Genomic DNA, 21,801 nt, shown 5'->3' with positions numbered 1-21,801 from the left:
GACAACCCTTTTCAGGTTCTAAAGAATTGGAGTAGCTGGTGGTGGATACCTGAAACTATCAAACTACAACCCAGAACCCATGAATCTCGAAGACAGTTGTATAAAAATGTAGCTTATGAGGGGTGACAATGGGATTGGGAAAGCCATAAGGACCACACTCCACTTTGTCTAGTTTATGGATGGATGAGTAGAAAAATAGGGGAAGGAAACAAACAGACAAAGGTACCCAGTGTTCTTTTTTACTTCAATTGCTCTTTTTCACTCTGATTATTATTCTTGTTATTTTTGTGTGTGTGCTAATGAAGGTGTCAGGGATTGATTTAGGTGATGAATGTACAACTATGTAATGGTACTGTGAACAATCGAATGTACGATTTGTTTTGTATGACTGCGTGGTATGTGAATATATCTCAATAAAATGAAGGTAAAAAAAAAAAATTGAGAAATATGAGAGGAGTACAGACATCTAGTTCTGCATTTTAGCCCTGAAAAGTTTACCTCTTTGAAAGCTGATACACAGTTATCAACAGCCTGGCAATTTAGCCACGAGGGGACACATGGCAACTTAGCAATCTCCTTTATACAGATGGGGGGAAAAACTTTGGAAGGAAAATCATGAGTCCCTGATATGGATTCCAACCCCTGCGTCCAGCACGATTGTACTCAAGGACAGAAAAGCGTGACATACTTGTGATTTCAACCTTTCTTTACCTGTTTGTGCTGATGCTGTGCCATCTATTGGGAATATGTTTTCACCTTCTGCTGGCTAGGTCTCATTCTTCAGGACTCAACCCAGTCACCGTCTCCTCTAGAAGCCCTGTGGACCCTCCATGTTATGCTATGCCCTCCCTCCCACTTCTGAGGCTTGAAATGTCTTCCTCGTATCTGCCCACAGAGACAAATCCTTATCCTTCTAGGTCCACTTAAAGTCTAATAACTATGAAACCTCTTAGACTTGTTCAACTAACAGTTGGTATTCCCCTGCCTCTGAATTCTTATAGAAAGAGTAGTATTAGTGTAGTGTGACTTACTGACTGTGAGACCATGGGCTCATATGTGAGATTACATCTTTGAACTTCAGTTCTTTACGGTTTCCTGTGGGTCAGTTAGCTTTCCCAACTGGATTTGAAGTAGCTGCGGAAGGGGCTCAGTCTTGTCTTTCTCCTATGTCCTAAATAGGATCTAGTCAAGAGCTAGTCATGCAAGAGATGCTCAGCTAACACGGTGAATTGAGTTTTCTATCATAGATCTTACATGTGGTTCATCCTAGCGAAACCTAGCAGCAACCCTCCCTATTCCTTTCAACACAACTGTACCTTGCTCAGCATTGATGTAGAAATACTTGTAGCTGGGGTTTCCATTTTCATTGATGATTTCAGGACGTACCTTGCCACTGGGATCTATTACAGACAAAATAACACAGGTGTTATAGTAATTATGACAAGAGGTTTTTAAACACTATGTGGTATACTAGGCCCTCTGGGAAAGGGGGCCTGACAATTTTTGTAACCCATTAACTTACCACTACCCACCCTTGCCCTTTATGCTCCAAATACAATGAATTCCTTGCAGTTCCCTGAACACAAACCTCCATGTCTTGACACATACTTTTCTCTCTTCCTAGAATGTTCCTGCTACGTTTTCCGCCTGATGATGGCATGACCCTACAATTTGTATCCCCCATAGAACCTAGCAGAATGCAAAGATTAGGTGGATCATTAAACATTTGTTGAAAAATTGTAGAAAGACATTTGTCTGGTTATACCGCTCCATGGCCTAAATCTCTTCACAGTCTTCAGCTCAACTATGGAGTCAGGGGTAGGAATGGTGGCTTATATTAGTCCCCACAGTGACTAGCACAGTTCTTGGCATATGGCTGATGCTCAAATGATGGCTAAATGAATAAATGGAAGATCAATACTCCGTTACTGATCCCAAAAGCAATTAGTTAATGGGAAAAGGTTTTCATCAAACTTGCAGTTCTGGCATTCAGAACTCCTCTATTCTCTCTTGAAACTTTTTTTTTTATTGTTGTTGTTGGTTTTTGCCATCTTAGTACACCATCATTAGATGGAGTCAGTGCCTTGATTCATTTATCTTTTCTTCTATACCACAGATTCCCAGAGTAAAAGATCTTGTGCCTTACCCAAAAAAAGGATTCGTGGAATGTAACCCCCATCAGGGCTGAAATCTTCATCCTTGGGCTCCTCTTCATCCTATTAAGATTCAATGTAAACTGTAAATCAGATCGTGTCTCTATTCTGCTTAAAACCTTTTAGTGGCTTCCCAACTTGCTCAGGGTAAAATCCCAGATCCTCCCTGATCTGCCGCCTGGGCACTTCTCTAACTTCATGTCCTACCACTCTCCCCCTCATTCAGTCCTCTTCAGTCACACTGACCTCCTTGAAAGTGCTGTCATTAAATAACCCAGGCATGCTCTTACCTCAAGCTTTTGTACTTGCTCTTCCCTCTGCTTGGACTCACTTCCCTCATTATCCACATAGCTCGCTCCCTTATCTGCTTGATCTCTGCTCAAATCTCATCTTCTTTTCTCACCACCCATTTAAAACTGCGAACCATCCCCTCCTCTTTTCATTTTTAGCCATAGCATTTATCATCATCTGACCTATTTTATTCTACTTATTTGTTTGTCTCTCCCCACACTACAGAGTACTCTCAGAGAGTTCTATTTTGTTCACTGCTATATTCCCAGTGCCTACATCACTGACTTACACCAGCTTTCTTGGACATATGCAGTGACAAGACTGGCATTTTAGTTATAATTGTGGAGCTACAGTTCTACCAAGAGATATGACCACACAATCAGCTCTCTTTTTAAGAGAGCTCCAAAGCTGGAAAATGCTCACTGAAGACATTTCTGTTTCCTTTGAGTGGGAATCCTAATTTTACCACAGAAAATGGTGAGGAGATCATGTGTATGGCAAACCAACAATAATTTATAGTTTATGGTGTGGTTCCCAGTTCAGGAAAGTTCAAACAAGATCATTTCTTCAAACTGTAATACAACTTTGCCTTGAATGAGGTGTATCTACATTCAGACTATCCACTGCTATATAAGTAATCCCTTAGCTGCCTCAACATTAACTGTTAATGTATTCAGATTTCCAGTGCTGTGTTTAAGTGAACATTATCTTACAGAAACTTATGGCTAGAAGTACCATCATAAAGCATTCGAGAAGGACGTGACTTAAGAGTCAGCATGACTAGGCCTTAGTAGTTGTTTTTTAAAAAATTACTTATGATCTTGAGCAAATCACTCAATTTTTTCAGGTCTAAGATGCTCTTTTTATAAAATGAGGATAGTACCAGTGGCCTAAAAATCCCTTCCAACTCTAAGATCTGATATTCTGTGACCTGGGATTCCAAGATCTGCAGTCTATGTGAAATACATAAAAGATATGTCATGATGAAACAGGAAAGCATATTTTGTGGGGGGGTGAGAGGGGTGTGGGTGGGTGGGGTAGTTATGTCCTGCATGTGTGACTATACCTTTAGTTCAGCTATACAAATATGTAAAATATGTCTAATCACAGACTAAAGATGAAGGAACCTTAAAATTGAGTCATTTGATCCAATCTCTCCTCTCTTTCTTCCTCCCACAAGTGGATGATGGGTGGCTTTCTAACATAAATGATGCGAGCCTCAGCATAACAGGTCAAGAGAAAAACAAATACACACAGGTATTCAGCTCTACTAAATACGCTTTTATGCCTTTGATGATGTTGACTCTAAAACAGCAAAGTCTTAAAATCATAGCAGAAAGGAAAAACTCTCGAACTCTTACCTCAAGATTTACCATAACAAAATTATGGGAAAGTTCTGAAATTTCTGTAGATTCTGCAAATTTGGGCTTTAAAGCTAGGGGGAAAAACAAATTTTGGAATAGAAGAAAAACATCATTGTCACATCCAAACCCTAATGAGCATGAGCATCAGAATTTATCTTTGGTAGTTCAGGCACTTCCTAAGTTTATTCATATAACTGAACCTTCTCTTTCTTTTTTTAAAGAACCAGAAATCAGGGAACTTGGATTCTGGTTCTGCTTCTGCCACTTTCTCACAGAGTAATGTGACCTTGAGTGACTTACTTCATTTCTTTGAAGCTTTTACCTCATTTATTAAATTAAAGATAATGCATACAAATTAAAAAAAAAATTACTATTTGCATTTTATAGCCACAGTTCAGTATCTTCTGTTGAAGAATAGACAACAGAGTAAAAACAATCTACCATTTATACATATTACACTATTTACACTAGTTTTACACTCCTTTACCAACTAGGATTTTATTAAGTGCAACAAACCAAACAAAAGAAAAAACCTGGCTAAGTTAGTGGCAGGATAGTGTAGCAGAAAGAACACATGCATCAGACTCAGATAACCTTGGATTCTAACTTGGTTAAGATTTCTCTGATTACTTCTCATGTCTGTTTCAATGTCCTCTAATACTTATTGCCCATACAACATATTTTAGCACTTCATTTCATACTCTATGCAACTGTATCTTAATTGCCTCCCAGTATAACCCCCTACAAATAAAATTGTAAATTTCTTGAAGGCAGCTAATTTGTCATATTTTTCTTTAGTATCCCTTAAAGCAATCAGAAGTGCTGGGTCAGAGTCAGTGCTAACATCTGTTAAACATTAGTATTTGAGAACACTTCTGAAATTTAATTTTAGATTGAACACTTGCACTTACCTTTACAAGCTCCACACCAGGATTTATGGATAATCACCATCAGGGGCAATCCACTTAAAAACAAAACAAAAAAATTAAGTCTAGTAATTCTATTTCAGTTTATGGAGACCAAGATTTATGTACAAGGAAGCTCATGTAGTATGCTTGCCATTGGGAAAATCTTAATACAATCTAAATACTCAGTAATAGTACATTATTACATAACAAAATTATTGGTAAATTCCAAAATTTCTGTAAATTCTGCAAATTTGAGCTTTAAAGCTATGGAGAGAAGATTGTGGAATAGAAGAAAATATCAAATTACAGTATTTCCAAATGTGGTATTATAATCACTAAAAATGTTAACGAAAAATTTTCATTGGTATAATGTTAAATAAAAAATATATTAAATTATTATCTAATTGTCTCATTTCAATTATATGAATACAGAGGAAAGAGCCCAAAAGGAAATGTGTCAAAACACAGCAGTTATGTATGGATGATGAGATTATGGATTTTCCCCCTTTTTTTTTCCACTTTCTACAATTAATTTTTATAAATAGGGAGTTTGTTGTTTTTAAATAATGAGCAACATAACCCACCTTAACCAGTCATGGCCAGATGAAGCTATTAAACCCTTAAGGCTCAAATGCCAACTTGTAGGTCCCTGTGTGTGCAGCCACTGCGTTTCTCCATCACACAACCCGTAACCCCTTGTATCACCGTATCACTATGTATTATAACTATTGCTGTACTTGCCATATCAATCTATATCTATTATTTACCCATCTTTCCCCCCTAGACTTGGAGCTCCCTGAGGGAACTGTCTCTATATCCCCTTTACCTAGCAAACAGAATATTATCAATAGTAAACATTCTTACAGGACTTACTATATACCAGACATCATTCTAAATATACATAAACAAACTCATTTAATAAGTGTCAAATGAATCATTCAACTGCCTCACCTTAGGTCTACTATAAATCTGGGATGGATTTGTGCCCCCACCATCCGTAAGAGCTTGTAAACAAATGAGCAGGGCCAGTTTAGGTAAGTAGGATCAAAATGACCATAGTAAGAGACAAACTGTGTTGGACATTTACTATGTGACAGATGTTCTACATGATTTGTATGTATCATTTAAATCCTCACGACCCTAATGGTAGGCACTATTAGTGTTCTCGTAATAGAAATGAAAACACTGAGCCTCCCAAGAGATTATTCAGTCACATAGAATCTAGGTTCTTCCACTTACTAGCTGAGAAGTCTGACTCTGAAACCAATGTTCTTCCTGACCACTATTGTCTACTTTAATTTAGAATGGCAATCTGGAATCCATAGGCTTAAATCCAACTCAACCAATATCAACCAGCTTACAACTGGAAAATGAAGGCTGGAGAGGGCCTTAGAGATTGCCTACTCCAAACCTCCATCTCCCCCAGGAAGCCACTGGTATATCAGAGACAACGAGATGGTCCAGACTGCCTGATCAGCAAGCAACACACTCAACCAAGACAGCTCATCTATCCCACCTTTTAACAGCTCCATGTACTTACAAAGAAGTTTAGAATGCCTTGCTCTCTCTTTTCTCCCTGGTAAACTCCTATTCATCCTCCTAGAGCAGGGGTCAGCAAGTTACAGCCTTCAGGCCAAATCTAGCACGCCTACCTGTTTCTGCAGGGCCTGTGAGTTTTACATTTTTAAATGGTTGAAAAACAAATATAAAGTTTAGCATTTTGTGAAATGTTAAAATGAAATTTAATTCACATCTCAGTGTCCACTGAAACACATCCACTTATCTAAATGTTTACTGTCTCTGGGTACTTTCGAACTACAGCAGCAAAGTCAATTAGTTATGACCGAATATATGGCCCACAAAACTTAAAACATTTACTATTTGGCCCTTTACAGAACACATCTGTTGACTCTTTTCTAGAGTGACAATTCAAATGTTAACACCTCTGTGAAGCCTTCCCAAGACCATCTTCTCTCAGCAGCTAGATATTCCTTCCCTCCTCTGGGTCCCAAAGCATATTGTCATCATTCTCTGACCACCAGCCCTTTTCACCCTATAATCATCTGTTTACAAATTGTCTGTATTTCTCACTAAAGTATTATTTCCTCAAATACAGGGCAAAGACTGTATATAAATCATCTTTGAAAATAAGAAGCACTGGTAAATAGTAGGTACCTACCATAATACATGTGTATCTAAAATCCTACATTAATAAGTTGTGTAAAGGAGAGGCTAGGCTTCCCTATAATTGTGTCTAAGAGCCTCCTCCCGAATGCCTCTTTGTTGCTCAGATGTGGCCCTCTCTCTCTAGCTAAGCCAACTTGAAAGGTGAAATCACTGCCCTCCCCACTACGTGGGAACAGACACCCAGGGGAGTGAATCTCCCTGGCAACGTGGAATATGACTCCCGGAGAGGAATGTAGACCTGGCATCGTGGGACGAAGAACATCTTCTTGACCAAAAGGGGGATGTGAAAGGAAATGAAATAAGCTTCAGTGGCAGAGAGATTCCAAAAGGAGCCGAGAGGTCACTCTGGTGGGCACTCTTACGCACACTTTAGACAACCCTTTTCAGGTTCTAAAGAATTGGGGTAGCTGGTGGTGGATACCTGAAACTATCAAACTACAACCCAGAACCCATGAATCTCGAAGACAATTGTATAAAAATGTAGCTTATGAGGGGTGACAATGGGATTGGGAAAGCCATAAGGACCACACTCCACTTTGTCTAGTTTATGGATGGATGAGTAGAAAAATAGGAGAAGGAAACAAACAGACAAAGGTACCCAGTGTTCTTTTTTACTTCAATTGCTCTTTTTCACTTTAATTAGTATTCTTGTTATTTTTGTGTGTGTGCTAATGAAGGTGTCAGGGATTGATTTAGGTGATGAATGTACAACTATGTAATGGTACTGTGAACAATCAAATGTACAATTTGTTTTGTAAAAAAAAAAGCCGAATCATTTGATTACAACAGATCATCCTAGCTTATATATAAAATTTTTAAATAAGTTTAAAAATAAATCAATAAATAAAATGAAAAAAAAAATAAGTTGTGTAAAGTAAGAAGCAAGGATGCCAGCAGACTCTTCTTTTAAAATATTTTATTAGAGAAAATAACATAGTAAATAAGTCTTTTACCTCTACCAATAGCAGAGCGTCCCAAGGACAGTAACAAATGGATTCATCTGTGACCCCAGTGTGCAGGACAGAGACTAGCACAAAGCAGGTACAATACTCAAAATTAATTTTTGTGCTATGAAAGAAGACCACCGCAGATGCAGGACTATGCCATCTTCACATTTCTTTTCACAATTATTTAAAAACAATCTATCCATGCAGTCTGCTCTTCCACAACTCTCAATCAATGGTGTGTGACATCCCAAGTAGAATCCAATCTAAGGATCTGCTGTCCACCTGTGGTCTGGAGGAATTTGCCAGGATCTTTCAAGCCAGTTCTCCATTCTCTCTAGTCTCAACTTGTGTTGTAAACTCCAGGTCTGGCACAGAAGCATTCAGAAAGTTTGAGTGAATCAGTCACAATAACTCTAGTACCACACATCAGTATGCTCTAGTGCCACACACAGACCTTCAGACTATTCCAGTGAAAGAGAGAGCAGTGGAGGTTAGAGAGGCTTTCTCCCTAGCCCGTCTGGTTACTGCAGGCTCTGGCTCAGGTACTGCAGAAACATGTTGGCCAATTGTGGCAAGTTCTCATTGTTAGGATGCATTTTGGTGTAGGAAATAAACTGGCGACGAAGGCGGCTCAGTTCTGCCATGGTCAGGGGCCGGGTAAACCGCAGGTGCTCCGTGGTGCCAGGAAGCGAGAGTAAGTCCCCAGGGACAGCACTCTTCTGCGCTTCCAATAATCCTGCCAATACTTGGCTCGTGACCTGGTCCAACTGGTGAAGAAAACTGCCGGAGGCGAGGGGCTGGGACTGTGTAGACTGATGGGGTGGAGGGGCCCGATTCTCAAACAGGGCAGCCCGGATCTCCGCCAGGGGCAAGGGCTCTTCTAAGCTCACCAAGGTGAAAAGGGGCCGGTCCCAGCGGTTCCGAGAATCGGGAGCCTCGAAGCGCAGTTTTAGGGCCTCCAGAAGTTCGGGAGGGTAAAAGGCACTAGACACACGTTCTGCAGATTTCTCGGATTCCGGAGCCACGAGAGCTGGAAAATCAGGGCCCCAGGTTTCCTCCGGCTCCAGCTTTCTGGGAACCTCGGCTCGGGGTCTCCCATTTACTTCGGAGACCACTGCTTGTGGTTCCCTGAAAACACCGGTGCCCGTCACCTTAGGTCTCCCGCCCTCCTCAGCGCATGGCCGCCAACTCACACTGACGTTCCGGCCCTCGCTCTCCTCCGCGCCGGTCTGATGATGCCCCCGGTTCTGAGCTCCGGGCCGCAGGCAGTGGACTAGGCAGAGCGGTGTGCGCGCCGCCCGCGCCAAGCAGTAAAGCTCGTAGCGGAAGCCCTTGATGTAGTTAAGCGAGTCGAGGATGACCACAACGTGGCGATTCAAGCGGCGCTCTACAGCAGCTCGCAAGGCCCCACGCAACGCCTTCTCACGGGCAGAATCGCCGTACACTGTCGCGTCCTCTGCGCCCAGCACCGCTGCGTCGTCCACGATGTATACCTCGCGGCCCTCGGCAGCTAATACCCCGCACAGCTCCTCCGCGCGCCGGCTCCTGCCGCTATGCGGCAGCCCGCAAAATACCACGAGCGGCATTCTCCCAGGACGCGGCCATTTACGACCGCGCCGCATCAACTTCCGGATTGTCTTGAGTCACCAGAATAAACCGGAAATGCAAACTGCACTTCCTGCTTCCCATGACTCTTGCAGGATCTCTTGTCGTTATGGAAACGGGAGTTATGCGCCGACTAGGCCTAAGTCCAGTTTCCTCAAGGAGACGCAGAGCCTGTAACGGCAGCCTCTGCTTTCCGTTTTGTGCCGCAGTTATTTATGTGAAATGTTATAGGCCCCTGGAAGCTGTGATCTCCTCGCACCCAAAGACTATCCCCATCCATTTATTAATGGGGCTTTAGTGAGCATTAAATATTGCAAAACAATTAGCACTACATTTAGAATATAGAAGCCAATTGATAAATGCTAGTTTTCCTTCACCTATTTCACCCAGGGACTCTCAGTAAATATTTATTCAAAAATTATTTCAATCATTCAACGTCTTCATGGCTGGAGGTACAGAGATGAATATGAAACCGTTCCCCTCTAGGAGACCAAGGGTCTAAACAGGAAAAGTCAGTAGACTGATTTAGAACTTGGAAGAGTAATAGCAATTTTTCTTCAGGGTAGGGTTGTGAGATAAAAGAGGATGCCCAGTTAAATTTTAATTTCAGGTAATTTTTTTTTAGTATGTGTGTCCCAAATATTGCATGAAACTCATTTATACTAAAAATATTGCATAGGACATACTTAAACAATTAATTATTTGCTGTTAACCTGAAATTCAAATTTAACTAGGTGTCCTTTAACTTTATTTGCTAAATTTGACAACCCTACTTCTGTGGAAGGTGTAAGACCCAAGGCCGTGAAATCGTAGGACCAATTCTAAGAACAACAAGCTCTATAGTTTGGTAGATGCAGAAACAAGTGCCTGTGTGAATATGTATTAAGGTAACTGCACATATTTTGGAGTGGAAGAGATCATTTTATCTCTCCAGTACAGTATAATAGAAAATATTCAAGTCATGTCTCTGCCACTTACTAGCTGTGTTACTAAGAGCAAGTTAAGTTATTTAACCCTTCTGTGCCTCAACTTCCTTATCTATAAAATAACAGTTCTTCATAGGCTGTACCAAATTCATAGGTTGTTGTGAGGATTAAATCAGTTAATACATGTTAAATGCTTAGACCAGTGCTTAGCAGAATAAGCACTGAGTACATGTTAGTTATTGTTATGATTATTTCTATTAGTAGTGATAGTATGGTACTACCTAACATAATAATATAATATATACAAGGTAATATATATAATAATATAATAACAATAAACAGTATACAGTAAGCACTGAGTAACTGTGGACTGAATTGTGTGAATCTACATTTTATAAATCTGCTATAAGCCAACATCCTGATAGCTCTGTCTACACAGACTAAACAGAATATTAACATAACTACCTTCTAAAGCCAATAAAGAAATTTTCTCCAAACTCATTTTCAATTAAAATATCCAAATGTCTATGATTGACAATTATAGGGTGGCAGCATGAAGGTTAAACACATGGACACTGGAGACTTAAGAATGGCATTCTTTGATTCCCAACCCTTACCATTTATTATCTGGGTGATTGAGAGCATATTCTATCACTTATCTGATGCTAAGTCTCCTCCTCTGCAAAATATGGGGTTTTTCTAAGGAATAAAAATGCTTTATTGTACAATTCCACGGCAGGTTCCAGGCTGAGGAGGGTAAGCCCGCAGCCCAAGCCCATTCCTGGCTCTGTGCTTGCTCTTTGATCCCCACCCTGGCCTGGAGTGCCAGGGTCTCCTGTGGAGTATACTGCAGTCTGTAAGTGATGTTAAGATAATTAAATGAGATAATGCATTTAACTTAGTTTGCACAGTGCCTGTCATATATTAAGTGCTCAAAAATAATAATTTTTATTATTATTAACAATACTATCATTATCGATCTTGCTTCTTCACCAGTTCTCAAGCCAAACATTTGAACATGCTATCTGTTTAACAGAAAGTTTGGGATTCCTGCCTCTCTGTGGAAAGGAAAACAACTAAAGCCCTCAGTTGGTAAGATTTGGTCTATATGAATCTTCATTCATTTTTTTAGTTGCCGTATAACTTACTTTAATTTTCTTTGAAGAAATAGCCTGGAACAGAAAATTAGCAAAACCTAAGAATGCCAGAGGCTTCAGATATAGAGTAAGAAACACGGAGAAGCATATGGGTTCACCTGATCTTACCAGCTGTGGGTACACTCTCTCCTTCAAATTCCCACAGCACTTTACTTTTCCCCCTCCTGTGACACATATCATAGTCTAACTTAGTCTTATTGCAATGACTTATAAGGATTGAGGACTGAGACTTATATCTTAGTTATCTTTTAATCTCTCACAACTCCTGACAAGGTGTCTTACACACAGTAGACCCTATCTGAATATTTGCTAAATGAATGAATTCTCATTAGAGAATGTCTGGTATTTGACTGATACGCTCGATGCGACAGACTTGAAGCTTTTCAAATTTATAGTGAAACAATGATTTAGGAACTTGACAATTTTAGATCAGTTGAAAATGGCTTTTATGAGCTTCTATGTGTTTAAAATCCAGGAGCCATTAACAGAGTTAGAGATTCTAAGAAGACCGTGTCTCAAATATTAAAGACCATCTGAAGGGATAAAGGGAACTAAAGGAAGAGAAGAAAAGCATCACATCCTATGTCCTCATTTTAGCCTCATTCCTGTGGCCCAACACTAACAGGCAGGAACAGAGAGACAGCATTATGAGTATTTATCCTGTTAGATGCCACAGCAGTCAACAGCTTTTTTACCCAAACTTGAGGCATGGTTCACTTCACCAGTTTCCCAATATTCAGTGGCAAAGAGAGAATAATGATGTTGAGAGACAAACATCCAAAATGTTAGCAAAAGAGACCTCATGGACCGATCACTCTTACCCAAAAGTCAAAAAGGCATAAACACAAAATAAAATAAACAATTAATTAATTAATTAACTTTAAAAAGGGAGAGATACAAAATGGATAAACCTTGAAGACATCATGTTGAGTGAAATAAACCAGAAACAAAAGGACAAATATTATGATTCCACTTATATGAAATACCTAGAATCAGCAAATACATAGAGACAGGAAATAGATTACAGTTTACCAGGAGTTGGGGCAGGGAATGGAAATGAAAAGTTATTGATTAATGGGTATAGAGTTTCTGTTTAGGGTAAAAATTTTGGTAACGGATTGTGGCAATGGTACCACAATATTATGAATGTAATTACTTTCACTGAACTGTTCTCATGAAAGTGGTTAAAATAGGAAATTTTGTGTTGTACATATATTACCACAATAAAAATTTTTTTAAAGAAGTCATAGACATTTCATTTCATCCCATTATCAAATTGTTAGCGGAAACATCATACCCGTAACTTGGAACCTAAATTCTCAAAAAGCCTTCCTTGTCTTGCTTTGCCTTGTATTCTTCCTTTTTAGGAGTTGTCTGTACACAGGCTAAACCAATTCAATTGGAGACTATTAAACAATATGGTAATTTGGTTGAGAGGGCAGGTTCTGCAGCTAGAGTGCCTGCTCCTGAATTCTAGGGTTTGCCACTAGTACTAGCTGTGTGAACTTGGGCAAGTTACTTAACTGCTCTGTGTCTTAGTTTTCTTATCTTCTAAAACGAAGATAGCAGTACAATTCTTTAAAGAATTGTGAGAATTAATAAATTAGTTAGTTCATATAAAAGGCTTAGATAAATGCCCAGTGTGTAGTAAGCTCTTAATAGATCTTGGCTAGCATTGTTGTTATCAGGCAACTACTCGGTTCTCACTTTGCCTTGGCATAACCCTTCACTTGAAATTAATGCTAAATTGATGGCTGGAAAGTATTTTACACCCACAAATGGCCTCAAACCATGTCTTTTACCTGGCAGCTGCTTCTTTCTTCCCGTCTTCTAGTGTCCTCCAATGAATGTGATCTCCAAAACCTGGAAGGAACGAGCCTTATAAACATTCACACAATGAACAAAGGGCACAGACCCAAAAAAGAAGTGTGGCATCCTCACAAAGTACCCACACAAAAAAATCCTTCCTCTATCATCAGCCTGGTGTTCAAGACTCAGCTCTACCACTTTCTAGGTGGGTGGGAACTTAGATAGTCATTTAACCTCCCAAACCGCAGTTTTCATATCAGTAAAATGGGGATAACATCAACTAATTCACAGTTTTCGTGGAGATTAAATGAAATAATGGCTGTGAAATTTTTGTAAACCATGACAGAGTATGCTGATACTACTATAAGAATGGATGAAAAATTTCCACATATTAAACATAAAGCAGGTCACAACAAACCATTACTATCTGGAGGCAGTACAATTCAGCTCTAGAGTCAAGAGACACATGAGCCCATGGCTCCACTTCCTATTTGACTTTGTGTGAGCGAAGTAAACCCTCCCAGTCTCAATTTCTTCATCTGTAAAATCGAGATAATAATGCCTACCTCAGAGTGCTGGTGTAAGGATTAAATGAGATAATGTGGTTAAAGCTATTGTTTTTATTCCCCCACATTTCAGCTAAAGTGATATCACATCACTGCTGGGCAAAAACCTTTCAGAGGCATTCCAATGCCCTAAAGATTAAGCTCAAATTCTTATAGTGGGGCTTAAAAAGCCTTACAGAATATAGCAAGTGTCCACCTCTCCAGTGTCATCACTACACTTTTCCTAAAACCTTTACACATGAAACTACTTTCATTTCCTTAAATGCAGCAGGTACTCTCTCCCCTCCACGCCTTCTTAATCACTGCTCCCTCTTCCTTTCCTCTCACCCTCACCTCCAGCTCCTTCAGGTACCAGCTTTGAAGGCATTTCTTTTTGTAAATCTTCCCTGACTCCCAAAGCACCATATTCTTGCCCCATCATAGCACTTCTCAGACTGAAGTGTAAATGTTTATGTCTGTCTACTACACTCACAGGTGAGTTCCCTAAGGGCTGGGACCATATGTTTTGTTCCCTCTCATATCCCTAGCATTTAGCACTACACAAGGCCACAGTAAATACACAACAAAATATTCCCAGAGCAAATGAATCTTTTTTTAGGCTCGATTACATAAATAATTTTATATCAAGAAAACGTTAGTGATCATAATAATGCTAGCTGCTATTTATTAAACACCTAATATGTGCCTGGGATACTGCAAGTTATTGCATTTAAATTTGATCTTAAAATATAACCCACTTTTACCTAACCTCTCTAAACTTCAGTTTTTTTCCATGTTAAGATACCTATATCTCATAAGGTTCTTACTGAATATTGAATAAGAAAATATATGTAGAGAAGTTAACACAGCACATACTGTCAAAGATCAATAAGTAGTAGTTATTGTCATTATTTACAAATAACACCTCTAAAACTCAGAGAAGTTACATAACCTATCCCAGGTCACATTTCAGGTAAATGGCCAAGGTGGGATTAAACTTTGATTCTGTGACTTACCTGTTACTACACTTTCTTCCAGACCTGTCTTTCCCAGAAATAAATTCAAAACTAATTTCTATACCATATCAGCACTACCACAGAGAAAAAAACGCTCATCTAGACCAGAGCTTGAAGTCTGTTAATACAATATGCCAAACACTATTCTAAATAATTTACAATATTGACTCTCATAACAACTCTATCAGGTAGGTACTCTTATTAACATCCCTATAAGGTAGATACTCTTATTAATCTCATTTTACAGATGAGAAAACCAAGGGACAAAATTTAAGAACTTTCCCAAGGTCACACAGCTAGTAAATGTCAGAGCTGGGATCTGAACCGAGGCAGTCAGTTCTAAAGTACTTGCTTCTAAGCACTACACTGTGCAATCTTTCAAAGTGAAGGAGGTAAAGATAAAGAGGCAAAGAAGACAACAGACAATGCAGGGCCTTTCAGGCCACTGTAGACTCTGGCTTTTAATCAGTGAAATGGAAGCTGTTGCAGGGTTTTGAGCAGAGTAGTAATGTGCTGTGACTCATGTTTTAACAGGATTTCTCTGGCTTCAGTGCTGAAAATAGACTGTAAAGGGTCAAGGCAAAAACAAGGAGACTAGTAAAGACGCTACTGAAATAATCCAAGCAAGAGATGATGGTGGGTTTGGTAGTAGAGGGAGTAAGTTATTACTGTACTCTGGATATATTCTGAAGGCAAAGTCAACAGGATTTTGCTAAGGATATGGGGAGAGAGCAAAGGAGAAGTCAAGGGTGACTCTATGGTTTTTGGCCTGAGCAACTAGAAGGATGGAGTTGCCAATAACAGTGATGGAGAAGAGAGCAGCTAGGGTGGGTTTTGGAGAGGAACATTAAAAGTTTGGATTTGGATATGTTAATTTTGAGATACTTATTAGACCTCCAATTAGATAGGTAGAATAACTGAATATTTGAGTCTGGAATTCAGGGAAGAGTTATCAGCAAATGGATGTTTCTTAAAGCCTAAGACTGAATAAGATCACCATAAGAAAGTGGGCATAGATGGAGAGGGAATCCAAAGGCTGGGTTCTGGAGCACTCTGAAGTTAGGGAAAATGAAGAATCAGGCGAGGACATGAGAAGAAGCAGCCAGAAAACCAGTATGTCGAGTCCTAGAATCCAAGTGAAAAAGATGTTTGAAGAAGGAAAGATGCTCAACTGAGTGCAATGCTGCTGCTAAATCAGAACTGACTGAGCTAGCAAATGGAGAATATTAGTGACCCTTACAAGACCAGTTTCAAAACAGGAGTGAGGATGAAAGCATAATTAGAGCAAGATCAAGATGCCCCAGGAAGAGAGGAATTAGAGAGCAAGTGCATACAAATTTTTCAAAGAATTCTGCAATATTGGGGCAATAGCTCTAGTGGCCTGAGTATTGAGAATGGGTTTTTATTCAATATGGAAGAAAGTATAGGATGTTAGAAGCTGACAGAAATGACACTGTAAAGATAGGAAAACTGATGATACTGGATGAGAGGAGAGCATGATAAAATTTTGTTGAGTAAGTGAGAGGAGATGGGATTTAGTACTCAAACAGAGGGATCAGTCTTTGCTAGGAGCCTGGCTAGTTTATCCAGCAACAACAAAGAAGGAAGACTACAAGGGCACTGGAACTAGAAGTAGGTAGACGGAGTAGGGAGAATTTTTGAAAGGCCCCTCTGATTCCTTCTGTGTTCTGTTAAATAGGAAGCATGGTTACCAGCTGAGAGTAAGGATTGGGAAAGACATACCAGAGATTTGAAAAGAGAAACGGAAGTATGAAATAATCTTCTCAGAAAGAAAAGTTAAAAGGGCAAAAAGATAAAGAGGATAAAGGCATAGCTAAAGGACACATTTCAGGAAGGAAGTTATCCCAGAATAAAATCTAGATACCAAAAGAAACAGTAAGCAAATAAACTGGTAAACATGTAGAAAAATTTAACTATTGTTTGTATAAACATTTTTAACACTCAATTTGTAGAGTTAAAAGACAACTAAAACACTGGACAATGATTGCTTATAAGTAAGGTGGGGATGACTAAACTTAAAATGTTCAAAGGCCTCCTCACTGTTGGGAACATTCAAGGTATTAATGTTAGAGTTTGTTAAGTATGTGAGATACAAAAATTCTTGAATAATCACTAAAGAAAAGAACTAGAGTACCAACTTCCAAGTTAATAAAGAACATAACAAAATAAGAAAATAAAAGAAGAACAAACAATACTCAAGCCCCCAAAGAAATGGCAAAGAAAGGAGAAAAAAGCATAGAAAATGCGGTAGAGATGGAACTGAATTGGAGAAACAAGACCAACTCTGTCAATAATCACAACAAACTTAAGTGGACTACACTTGCCTGTTAAAGTCAAAAGACAGAAATTGCCAGATTTTTTTTTTTTAATCTACCTCTATGTTGTTTACAAGAGCACACCTAAAACAGAAAGACTTGTAAAAGTCAAAAGTAAAATGATTGAAAAATATATACCAGGCAAATGTAAACTAAAAGAAAGTCAGGGAAGCTAGATAAATATCAGGCAAAATGAAATTTCTTCATAACACTGGGCTACTCAGAACGTAAGTGACAAAGCTTACAGTCATAAGAGGTTACTGCTGAGAGACTCTGAAGCAGTACTGTGTCAATAGGACATCGGCTATTGAGCACTAAAAATATGGCTAAAACAACTGAGGGGCTGAAGTTTTATGTTATTCTATTTGAATTAATTTTAATTATAATTTAAATAGCCACTTATGGCTGGTGCTACTGTATTGGACAACATAACCCTAGAGATAAAGTAGTCCAATCTTCTCATTTTACTGAGGCCTAGAAAAGGGAAGAGGCTATGCAAGACAAAAAGAAAACTAAAACCAGAATTTAGGTCTCCTGACTCCTTAATAGCATCCTTTGCCAGCACCCCAATAACTCTCAAGCTGTTCTACTCCAGTACCCCTAACAGTAAGTCGAGGGGTGTAATTTGAAACAGTCCACTGAATGTATAAAATTCCTTTGAAAAAGTATATTTCCTTTAAAAAGTACACTTGAAAATCTTCATAACCTTGGATTTGGCAGTGAATTCTTAGCTATGACACCAAAAGCATGAGCAACAAAATTAAAAATAAATATACTAGACTTCATCATAATTAAAAAACATTTGTGCATCAAAGGACATTATCAAGAAAGTGAAAAGACACTCTACAGAACTGGAGAAAATAATTGCAAATCATATATCAGATAACATTTTAACATCCAGAATTTATAAAGAACTCCTACAACTTAACAACAAAAAGGCAAAAAGTCCAATTAAAAGCTGGGCAAAGAGACAAACTGTGGCAGGACTGAACTGAAGGATTAGACTATTGCAGCAGCTTTAAAACTCTAGGATCATCAGGGAGATTTGATTGTTAGGGCCACCCCCCCTCCCCGACTGCCCAGAAACACGCCCCACATACAGGGCAGGCAGGCAACACCAACTACACACGCAAGCTTGGTACACCAATTGGGCCCCACAAGACTCACTCCTCCACTCACCAAAAAGGCTAAGCAGGGGAGATCTGGCTTGTGGAGAACAGGTGGCTCGTGGACGCCACCTGCTGGTTAGTTAGAGAAAGTGTACTCCACGAAGCTGTAGATCTGATAAATTAGAGATAAGGACTTCAACTGGTCTACAAACCCTAAAAGAACCCTATCAAGTTCAGCAAATGCCACGAGGCCAAAAACAACAGAAAATTATAAAGCATATGAAAAAACCAGACGATATGGATAACCCAAGCCCAAGCACCCAAATCAAAAGACCAGAAGAGACACAGCACCTAGAGCAGCTACTCAAAGAACTAAAGATGAACAATGAGACCATAGTACGGGATATGAAGGAAATCAAGAAGACCCTAGAAGAGCATAAAGAAGACATTGCAAGACTAAATAAAAAAATGGATGATCTTATGGAAATTAAAGAAACTGTTGACCAAATTAAAAAGATTCTGGACACTCATAGTACAAGACTAGAGGAAGTTGAACAACGAATCAGTGACCTGGAAGATGACAGAATGGAAAATGAAAGCATAAAAGAAAGAATGGGGAAAAAAATTGAAAAACTCGAAATGGACCTCAGGGATATGATAGATAATATGAAACGTCCGAATATAAGACTCATTGGTGTCCCAGAAGGGGAAGAAAAGGGTAAAGGTCTAGGAAGAGTATTCAAAGAAATTGTTGGGGAAAACTTCCCAAATCTTCTAAACAACATAAATACACAAATCATAAATGCTCAGCGAACTCCAAATAGAATAAAACCAAAAAAACCCACTCCGAGACATATACTGATCACACTGTCAAACATAGAAGAGAAGGAGCAAGTTCTGAAAGCAGCAAGAGAAAAGCAATTCACCACATACAAAGGAAACAGCATAAGACTAAGTAGTGACTACTCAGCAGCCACCATGGAGGCAAGAAGGCAGTGGCACGATATATTTAAAATTCTGAGTGAGAGGAATTTCCAGCCAAGAATACTCTATCCAGCAAAGCTCTCCTTCAAATTTGAGGGAGAGCTTAAATTTTTCACAGACAAAGAAATGCTGAGAGAATTTGCTAACAAGAGACCTGCCCTACTGGAGATACTAAAGGGAGCCCTACAGACAGAGAAACAAAGACAGGACAGAGAGACCTGGAGAAAGGTTCAGTACTAAAGAGATTCGGTATGGGTACAATAAAGGATATTAATAGAGAGAGGGAAAAATATGGCAAACATAATCCAAAGGATAAGATGGCCGATTCAAGAAATGCCTTCACGGTTTTAACGTTGAATGTAAATGGATTAAACTCCCCAATTAAAAGATATAGATTCGCAGAATGGATCAAAAAAAATGAACCATCAATATGTTGCATACAAGAGACTCATCTTAGACACAGGGACACAAAGAAACTGAAAGTGAAAGGATGGAAAAAAATATTTCATGCAAGCTACAGCCAAAAGAAAGCAGGTGTAGCAATATTAATCTCAGATAAAATAGACTTCAAATGCAGGGATGTTTTGAGAGACAAAGAAGGCCACTACATACTAATAAAAGGGGCAATTCAGCAAGAAGAAATAACAATCGTAAATGTCTATGCACCCAATCAAGGTGCCACAAAATACATGAGAGAAACATTGGCAAAACTAAAGGAAGCAATTGATGTTTCCACAATAATAGTGGGAGACTTCAACACATCACTCTCTCCTATAGATAGATCAACCAGACAGAAGACCAATAAGGAAATTGAAAACCTAAACAATCTGATAAATGAATTAGATTTAACAGACATCTACAGGACATTACATCCCAAATCACCAGGATACACATACTTTTCTAGTGCTCACGGAACTTTCTCCAGAATAGATCATATGCTGGGACATAAAACAAGCCTCAATAAATTTAAAAAGATTGAAATTATTCAAAGCACATTCTCTGACCACAATGGAATACAATTAGAAGTCAATAACCATCAGAGACTTAGAAAATTCACAAATACCTGGAGGTTAAACAACACACTCCTAAACAATCAGTGGGTTAAAGAAGAAATAGCAAGAGAAATTGCTAAATATACAAAGACGAATGAAAATGAAAACACAACATACCAAAACCTATGGGATGCAGCAAAAGCAGTGCTAAGGGGGAAATTTATAGCACTAAACGCATATATTAAAAAGGAAGAAAGAGCCAAAATCAAAGAACTAATGGATCAACTGAAGAAGCTAGAAAATGAACAGCAAACCAATCCTAAACCAAGTACAAGAAAAGAAATAACAAGGATTAAAGCAGAAATAAATGACATAGAGAACAAAAAAACAATAGAGAGGATAAATATCACCAAAAGTTGGTTCTTTGAGAAGATCAACAAGATTGACAAGCCCCTAGCTAGACTGACAAAATCAAAAAGAGAGAAGACCCATATAAACAAAATAATGAATGAAAAAGGTGACATAACTGCAGATCCTGAAGAAATTAAAAAAATTATAAGAGGATATTATGAACAACTGTATGGCAACAAACTGGATAATGTAGAAGAAATGGACAATTTCCTGGAAACATATGAACAACCTAGACTGACCAGAGAAGAAATAGAAGACCTCAACCAACCCATCACAAGCAAAGAGATCCAATCAGTCATCAAAAATCTTCCCACAAATAAATGCCCAGGGCCAGATGGCTTCACAGGGGAATTCTACCAAACTTTCCAGAAAGAACTGACACCAATCTTACTCAAACTCTTTCAAAACATTGAAGAAAATGGAACACTACCTAACTCATTTTATGAAGCTAACATCAATCTAATACCAAAACCAGGCAAAGATGCTACAAAAAAGGAAAACTAACGGCCAATCTCCCTAATGAATATAGATGCAAAAATCCTCAACAAAATACTTGCAAATCGAATCCAAAGACACATTAAAAAAATCATACACCATGACCAAGTGGGGTTCATTCCAGGCATGCAAGGATGGTTCAACATAAGAAAAACAATCAATGTATTACAACACATTAAAAACTCGAAAGGGAAAAATCAATTGATCATCTCAATAGATGCTGAAAAAGCATTTGACAAAATCCAACATCCCTTTTTGATAAAAACACTTCAAAAGGTAGGAATTGAAGGAAACTTCCTCAACATGATAAAGAGCATATATGAAAAACCCACAGCCAGCATAGTACTCAATGGTGAGAGACTGAAAGCCTTCCCTCTAAGATCAGGAACAAGACAAGGATGCCCGCTGTCACCACTGTTATTCAACATTGTGCTGGAAGTGCTAGCCAGGGCAATCCGGCAAGACAAAGAAATAAAAGGCATCCAAATTGGAAAAGAAGAAGTAAAACTGTCATTGTTTGCAGATGATATGATCTTATATCTAGAAAACCCTGAGAAATCAACAAT

The 21,801-nt window shown here is 38.8% G+C and overlaps 2 protein-coding genes across 2 annotated transcripts in view; both read right to left on the bottom strand.

Moving 5' to 3' along the window:
* The window catches only part of TXNDC12 (thioredoxin domain containing 12), a 46,531-nt gene that overhangs the window by 8,969 nt on the left and 15,761 nt on the right, over positions 1-21,801 (bottom strand). The window contains exons 2-6 of the mRNA XM_037827239.1: positions 13,341-13,401; positions 4,720-4,772; positions 3,806-3,879; positions 2,147-2,216; positions 1,317-1,400 (exon numbers count right to left, since the gene is read on the bottom strand). Coding sequence (XP_037683167.1) covers positions 1,317-1,400; positions 2,147-2,216; positions 3,806-3,879; positions 4,720-4,772; positions 13,341-13,401 — 342 coding nt within the window. The remainder of the gene's footprint in view (positions 1-1,316; positions 1,401-2,146; positions 2,217-3,805; positions 3,880-4,719; positions 4,773-13,340; positions 13,402-21,801) is intronic.
* On the bottom strand, positions 7,771-9,562 carry KTI12 (KTI12 chromatin associated homolog). The gene has a single exon (XM_037827238.1). It carries the CDS (start codon positions 9,470-9,472, stop codon positions 8,372-8,374), a length of 1,101 nt encoding a protein of 366 aa, XP_037683166.1. The 5' UTR covers positions 9,473-9,562; the 3' UTR covers positions 7,771-8,371.

The sequence above is a fragment of the Choloepus didactylus genome, chromosome 2, assembly GCF_015220235.1.
Source record: "Choloepus didactylus isolate mChoDid1 chromosome 2, mChoDid1.pri, whole genome shotgun sequence".
Taxonomy (NCBI): Eukaryota; Metazoa; Chordata; class Mammalia; order Pilosa; family Megalonychidae; genus Choloepus; species Choloepus didactylus.
This window is presented reverse-complemented; position numbering and strand designations above follow the sequence as displayed.

Bases quoted from the DNA above. Each gene is read 5' to 3' on its own strand.
- KTI12 (XM_037827238.1), bottom strand. From the start codon at position 9,472: ATGCGGCGCGGTCGTAAATGGCCGCGTCCTGGGAGAATGCCGCTCGTG.